Raw genomic sequence first — 8,143 nt, forward strand, 5'->3', positions numbered from 1 at the left:
TATTGTACAAACTGTTATTCACAAGCCACATATAGGCTATATACATATGATGATTGAATTTTTTCCTCAGAGATTTTAACTGATTGTTGTTTTAGCTTTGTTTATCTGGATGCATTCATACTTTAAAATCTTGCGGGGAGTTGAGGCTGTCATGCGCACTTGTACACGTCATAGTGTTTAAACTTTTGAACAGTCCAAAGCAAAACAATTAGTCTGTGTGCAGCAATAAATACTGAACAACGATAATTATCTATTTAGCACAAGACAGACAAATATAATTTGTCAATATACAGTTTAGTTTTGAACGTACAAAACGGGTTGAATTACACAAAGACATTTATCCATTAACCGGACTGTAGTGTTTTCTGGAATCCGCTTGTATATCTGTGAATGAGTCGATGACTCACACCGTTTTTTTGCGGAAGAGTGCGCGCGAGTGGGCGGGGGAGGTAAATAACATCCTGTAGCGTCACAGCTCTGTCCATATCCATTTATCTTTGTTTGTGGAAAGATGGCACCATAAAACACTGATAAAGCTCGTTTGCTGAAGCTTATAACCATTTGGAAAGTTGGTGAGAATTCACTTTATCTCCTTCCTTCAGATTGAACTGCTATGTCGTGTCGTTTATGATGTCACAGTCATCCTTTAAACAAAAGTTGAGGTAGAATGTTTTCCTAAATAATACAGATATTTAGTATAAAATATTGTTCTTAATGAATTATCTGACCAATATCAGTCAAAGAACGACAGCAATAAACAGAGAATAGTCGATTTAAATGGAGTTTTATTTGCTTTGTGTAGTTGCGGAATACTGAACACTGGAGTAAGTTTAGTTGTTTTAACATTGTACTATTAACCAGGCAGTAATTTGAAACTATGACTGAAATGTTTTAACTCTAACCTGTAATAAAACATTCAATGAAAAGTTCAATTTACATATAATTAAAGCTTATGATAACAGAAAGAGAAACTTTCTACATCGCATATTCTAGGATTATCACAAATCCAGATGGAATGTTTATTATCCTCACCCCAAACATGTAACTTCAAAGTTTTAAACATGTAAAACAGCAGTAGGTCTAGTGCTATTGATTATGCCTCTACACTTACAAAAACATGTAAAAACATAATATAGTCTTTATTTTATTTATTTTTTAATGTTTTACTTTGCATCATACTGGATCTACACAAGCATACATTTATATAGATTTTTTTTATACACTTGAATATATGTAAAATCATGCATGCAGGTGCATTTGATTTTCTACTCTCTCCAATACATGTAAATGTTTTTTTTTTTTTTTTTTTTTTTTAAGTAATGACACTGTGATTAATTTATTCTGTTGGGAGTGAGTCATTTGGTTGTCAGCTCTGGCAGAAAGCCAATAAATAGCCACTGTCTGGGATAGGTTCACTGATCTAATATGCCACCTTTATATGGAATGCTGAAATAATTTTGGCTGTTATCATAAATGGTGTAGTCTTGTATGATTGTTTTAGTTGTTGTTGTTTGTTTTTTCTTAATTTGTGACAAGGAAAAAACTCTGAGTGAACTTTTTGTCAATGTAAATTAAAAACTGATCAAGTTTTTTTTTCATCTCTTGTAATCTATAGTTTTTTTTTCTGTGCTGATCACAGTAAATGCAAAAGGTCTTCTACCTCATGTAATGAGTAATCCAAAGATATGTTGAGACACAGAAGACAAGCCTATATCAAGGCTTAGGCAAATAGTAAAATAAAGAATATGTATGTGAAAAAAAGAGTATATATGAAATGTTTCAAATTAATTTTTTCAGCCAGTATAACTCAATCAATATAGCTTTCATCACACCATATAGATTATTGCTTTAAAACATTACAGTTAATGATTGGGGAAACAAACTTAAAAGGAAGACAACTCCTAAAATATTACATATTGTAAAAAAAAAAAAAAGAAAGAAAAAAAGAAAAAATAGAATTTAGAGTTTTTATTTTGTTTTGTTTCTTTTTTTTTTTTTTTGGTGCTGATAACAGTAAATGATCCCAACCTCACAAATATGAAAAGAGCTGAAGTCTTCTATATAAACATTAAAATATTTGCATGAGTCTTGCCAGATTTCAAAATTTCGATTATTCATTAATGAACCCTAATCATTGTTGTTTTTTCTGCTAATATAACCTGTCAACATAGATTTAATCACTCATAATAATAAAAGCATATAAAAGTTTTGCTAAAAATAAATAGATCTTTATATATATATATATATCGCATAATTGACCTTATTCACAGTTGTGCCATCTTCAATTTTTGAAGGGAATCACAACGAGGCTGTGAGGGATGAACTTGCAGCCTCTTCAATGGGTTGTCCTGTTGTTTAAAGTGTTCAGGTTCTGAAACATAAAAAAAAAAAAAAAATAAATAAAAAAATATATTTTCCAAAATATTTCAGTAGAAGAAAACTCTTAAAAACACAAGTTGTGGAAAATAAAATGTGATCTAGAAGCTTTATACAGTACATGCTATTAGAAGTGTGTTCCTCCAAAGCCTCATTTTCATTCCCGTCAAAAATCAAATATAGCATTACTGTGCATAAGTTCAATATGATGATATATTCAATAGCCTCTTTGCATTAATCATCAACTTTGTCTCTCTCTGTATTCCCCCCAGATCCAGTGAACATGACAGAGATGAAAGATGACCGCCGGTTTCACACACTTACACAAAAGCAGGTGGAGACTTTGGACCAGGTTCTAACAGAGGTCATTCCCATTCATGGTAGGGGCAATTTCCCTACCCTGGAAATCAAGCCCAAGGACATCATCCATGTGGTCAGAAACAGACTGATATTTAAGAATATCAAGGTGAGAGATGTCCGTCTCAATGGCTCAACAGCCAGTCATGTGCTGGTCAAAGAGAATGGCACCAGCTATAAAGACCTAGATATCATCTTTGGTGTGGAGCTTCCAAAACAGGAGGACTTCCAGATCATCAAGGAGGTGGTTCTAGGCTGTCTGCTGGACTTCCTACCTAAAGGAGTCAACAAAGATAAAATCACAGCTCTCACCATGAAAGAGGCTTATGTACAAAAAATGGTTAAAGTGTTCACTGAGCATGACAGATGGAGCCTTATTTCCCTCTCAAACAATAGTGGGAAGAACGTGGAGCTCAAGTTTGTCAACTCTCTACGACGACAGTTTGAATTCAGTGTAGACTCCTTCCAGATCATCCTGGACAGCATGCTACAATCCTATTTGGAGGCTGAGAGGAGGGAGTTTATGGAACAGAAAGAGAAAGAGCAGGAGTATACTTCAGCTCAAAGACTTGGGATTCAGTCAGCCCCAACAGATGAGCCATCTCTCAGCACTGTTGACTTGGGACATCACAGGGAAACTGACATTGACATGTCTTGCGAAACCGATAACATGCAGAGTTTCTGTGACTGTGAGAGTAACATGAATGTGAGTCAGGAGGAACAGTCAAAATGTTCAGAACAAGGACCAGCTTTTGAAACAGTTGAAAAACATGTAGGGACAGAGCTGGTTAAAACTACAACTGAGACTATGGAGCAAATATCAGAGCATGAACATACTGAAACTGTGACTCTTCTTACAGAGACATTACAAGAGGTACATAAATGTGAAACAGGTATTGACTCAGGGGAAAACAATGAACTGGTTACAGTAAAAAGTGAAACCATGTCTGTTAAAGAGAAAAATCCTTCAGTTGAAACATATATTCCTACAACAGATTCTAACAAAACTGAATACACGTTAGATATAAAGTCAGTTAATGCCCAACCATGGCTAGAAATGGTACATACAGACTTCTCATGTCTTTCAACAACTGGGACCTTTGGTGAGCGATGCACATTCCAACCTGCTCCCATTACATTTCTTACACAAACAGCATTAGAATCATATGGTGAGTATCCTCTACCACCCCCTGCTAAGAAAAACAGCCGAAGTTCACAAATGGTCGTTCTCAAGCATTCCTCACCAAAACCTCCTCGGAAAATGTCTAAAAAGTCAACTCCTGTACCACGTTCACCTGAAAAATCAGTGTCAAATAATTCAGATGTTACATCTTGTCAGGTTTTGAATCCACCTAAAGCTAACCCAAAGGAATCATTACCTATGCAGGTCAAAGTGACAGGTCTTGTGACAAAAGGCTTTGAATTATCCAGTGCCTCAGAAAAAGACACAGAGTCAAAAAAACTAGCCATTTCTACCAGAGCTTTTACTGTTACTGCTCCTGAGAATGATGTGCATTCAGAAGAGACATTATCCATAAGTCTATCACCAAAGGAAAGCGCTCAGACTCAAGTGCAGAGCTCAGAGCCAGAGACTGGTGAAGCTACCCACATCCCTATTCTAACTCCTATGACCAGTACCAATAACCTCCCCAAAGATCAAGACCAGCCTTTTACTGAGAGGGTCCAGACCACACAGTGTACGGCAATGGCACCTCTCATTCATGTAAATTCACAGCCTTTGCTTCAGGCAGATGATAGTTTTCACCTCAGCCTGACCACTTCCAAAAAGAAAGATACTGATTATTGTGCTCAAGTTGATGACCCGGCATCACCAACAAATTCTACTCAGTCCCCAGAACCTGTCACTAACATTACAAATTTTCCCTCTCAAACATTGAGTCCATTGTCTGCAAACTATACTATTGATTCACAAGGGGAAGGGACCAGTTCTTCATGCTCTGAACATGTACAATCACCCCAAGTTCACATATACCCTGTATCCCCTCTACAGACTCAGGAAACTCCTGTGCCATGTCCACAGACTAAAGAACCTCCAGAACTTGTTACAAATGTATTAGAACCACCTGTCTCTTCACCAAAGGTTCAAGGCCTCACAGTATCTACACCACATTTTACAAAGCCACTAGAACCTTCCATATCTTCAACAGCAAGCCTTAAGTCACCCAGAATCTCAGAACCTCTTTTAGAACTTACAGCTACTTGTCTGGATGTCATGGAGCCCTTTGAAGTATCACTTGAAGTTATAGAAACTTCTAAAGTACTTCCGCAGGTTTTGGAACCTTCTGCAGTATCATCACCTATGTTAGAAACTTCTATGCCCTCAGCAAGCCAGGCAGCGATTTATGAGAGTTCAGAAACATTGGCTTCAGACACTAAAGAACCCTCACTGTCTTCAAAAGAACTGCCTTGCATTACAGTGATGGCTGAGAGCATGTATGGTGACTTTGAGCAGGCTATGGACCACCTGCGTTACCGGCTAATAGCAACACGCAATCCTGAAGAAATCAGGGGCGGAGGCCTGCTCAAGTACAGCAATCTACTTGTCCGGGACTTCAAGCCTGCTAGTGAAACTGAAATTAAGACACTCGAGCGCTACATGTGTTCACGCTTCTTTATTGACTTCCCTGACGTGAATGAGCAGCAGCACAAGATCGAATCCTACCTGCGCAACCATTTCATTGGAGAGGAGAAAAGCAAATACGATTACTTGATGACACTTCGAAGAGTAGTCAACGAGAGCACTGTGTGCCTGATGGGACATGAACGCCGTCAGACCCTAAACATGATAACCATTCTAGCACTCAAAGTTCTGGGTGAGCAGAACATCATCCCAAATGCAAACAATGTAACCTGCTACTACCAGCCTGCACCATACATGGCAGACCACAACTTCAACAACTATTACATTGCAAATGGCCAGTCCCCACTTATATACCACCCCTACCCCCTACACATACACATGCAGTCAGGACTTGTTTAGCTCTATGTACAGGACAAATACGAGTCTTGCAACCTAAAATGTCCACCACAAACCATTTATCCTTGAGCATGAGAGAACATCCTAGGACTGAACTGAAAAACAACAACAACAACAACAAAAAAACCAGTCTGCGTATGTTAAACTTAGATAAAGAAAAAATGTCAGCCAAGAACTGATAGTGGTATTGACTTTTAATGCAAATCTGGTGAAAAACATCTGCTGTTGGACTGATAATGTTTTATTGTGGTATTGGTACAGTTGACTGTCAGTGGGAATTACATGTAAAAACAGTGAAGCCATTGCACCAGCAGCATTAAGGCAAGTAGAAAACAAATGTGTCAGATGAACGGAAAACTGTTGAAAAATGAGGGTGGACAATGGGAAGATCAATGGTAAGAAAAAATAATGTTCAGAAAAGATAGTTACTATAAAAGTATTGAGAAGAAGCAATTTGGCTAGGCTTGCTGTAAGTTGCTTGCAGGACAGGCCTGTTGCAAACAATAATAATTTTAAAAGGTCAACAGTGTTTGAAAATTTTAATAGAAAAAGTGAATATTTTCAATGATTTCATGCTTTATTGGCATGAAAAATAAAACTGCAGAGACATAATCAGCATGCAGCCAAATGCTTTATGACCCATTTAGGAATTTTACAATTAAACTAACTGACATCAATGTTCCATTACTATTTTTTTTTTTATGCGATTAACCACATAATTTATGTATTTTACATGTTGTGAGATTTCTTTGTACATACACTCTGCATTTTTCTTAAATAATATATGCTAATTAGTAGATTAGGAGTGATGTCACAAGATAAAGTGCTCCATTCATCAGCTTTGTTCTGATTTCAGCGATTGAATGAGATATCTCAGATGTAAATACAATGTCTGCATTTTGGTTGTTTGACCAAAATGTGAAATAAGCTTTGAAATGGATTGAATTGATGAAAAAACATGCACATGTTTCAGAGAGTGAGCTGAAAATTTTTGCAACCCAACCCCCTTTTTATTTCAAATGAAAAGAAACAGGCAGTCATCTTTAGTTTTCTTTGCTGTATAATTAATGTACATTTAGCCTCAAAAGAATAAATTAGGAAATGAAATGAAGTTATTTAATATTTATTTAACAAAACCCATCAGTGGTGCTGAAGACTTGAAATTACATTTCCACTATTATTTTTACACCTTTTGTGACAAAAAAAATACACATTTTAAAAATATTTTGTGTAGCTACTGTACTACAGAAATGTAGATAAAGGTTGAACCAGCCATACATTATTACAAACACACACATAATACAAACACAAATAGAACATATTCAGGACCAAAAGTTTAAATGTGACTTGTATATGATTTTAAAGATTTGCTGAAGTACTTTAATTGAGCAATTATGATTTTTTTATAGTGTTAGCTAACTTTCCCATGAAATGAAGATTGTATAAGCATTTTAAAATCGATTGTCTCAATTGAATGACAAGTTCTTCATTTAAATTTTATAAAGATTTTAGATTTAATTTAAAATTCAAATAAATACAAGGCATAGTAAATTTCATTAGATCTTAAAATAAATATGTAACATCATTACTGGTACAGCTGTTCATAATTTGTCGAGGTAACTTTTCCAGTGCATACCTACAGTTTTGTAAAGTGTTGGCTTTATTGTATGATGATTTCTACTCCCTCATTCTGTCTTATCTTGATGTAATTGTCTACCTTTTGAAATACAGCCAAAAAATCTAGTAACACTGTGGTTAGAAATATAAGTTTAGAATGACACTGTTTACCAAGAAGATGTACACCAATAATGAATCAATTTTATATGACCAAAATTATTTTGTAAAAAACAATTCAGTGCCTAAATAAGCAGGAGAAAAGCTCGAAAGAAGGCGATAGAGGAGGAGGCTCCTCGGTAATGTAAACCCAACAGTTGCTTTTTCTTATTTTCAGGTGTGCATTTTCTCATTTGTCCTCTTCTAGTGCTACTTGTGTTGATGTCGGATGTACTTCTTTGCTTTAGCTAGCTTAATGTTTCATTTAATAATAATAAAATAAAAAAATAGATCCACTTAATCACAGATGTGTATTGTTTTGTTTATGTAAAATGGTAGACTATTCACACACCTATAATATATCTGTATAGATGTACAGGTGTTCCTAATAAAGTGACATGGTGCAACTCTAATTAGATCTACATTCACCAATGTACATACTGTATATACATACATATATAGTTGTGCTCAAAAGTTTGCATACCCTTGGAGAATTGGTAATATATGTACCATTTTTAAAGAAAACATGAGTGAGCAGGCAAAACACATTTCTTTTATTCCTTATGGGATTCATATTCAACTGTAGGTTATAACAGAATGGCATAATCATAAAACAAAACATGGCAACAAAGAAAAAAA

General features: G+C 35.7%; 1 protein-coding gene across 1 annotated transcript; it reads left to right on the plus strand.

Annotated features, from left to right (window-relative positions):
- Positions 1–471: 471 nt before the first annotated feature.
- LOC127412891 (proteoglycan 4-like) lies at positions 472–7,796 on the plus strand. The gene is made up of 2 exons (XM_051649591.1): positions 472–572; positions 2,649–7,796. The coding sequence occupies exon 2, from the start codon at positions 2,660–2,662 to the stop codon at positions 5,732–5,734; it is 3,075 nt and encodes a 1,024-aa protein (XP_051505551.1). The 5' UTR covers positions 472–572; positions 2,649–2,659; the 3' UTR covers positions 5,735–7,796.
- The last annotated feature ends 347 nt before the right edge of the window (positions 7,797–8,143 follow it).

This window comes from Myxocyprinus asiaticus, chromosome 22 (genome assembly GCF_019703515.2).
Source record: "Myxocyprinus asiaticus isolate MX2 ecotype Aquarium Trade chromosome 22, UBuf_Myxa_2, whole genome shotgun sequence".
NCBI classification, from domain to species: Eukaryota; Metazoa; Chordata; class Actinopteri; order Cypriniformes; family Catostomidae; genus Myxocyprinus; species Myxocyprinus asiaticus.

Excerpts from the sequence above, each read along its gene's own strand:
- LOC127412891 (XM_051649591.1), top strand. The coding sequence starts at position 2,660 with ATGACAGAGATGAAAGATGACCGCCGGTTTCACACACTTACACAAAAG.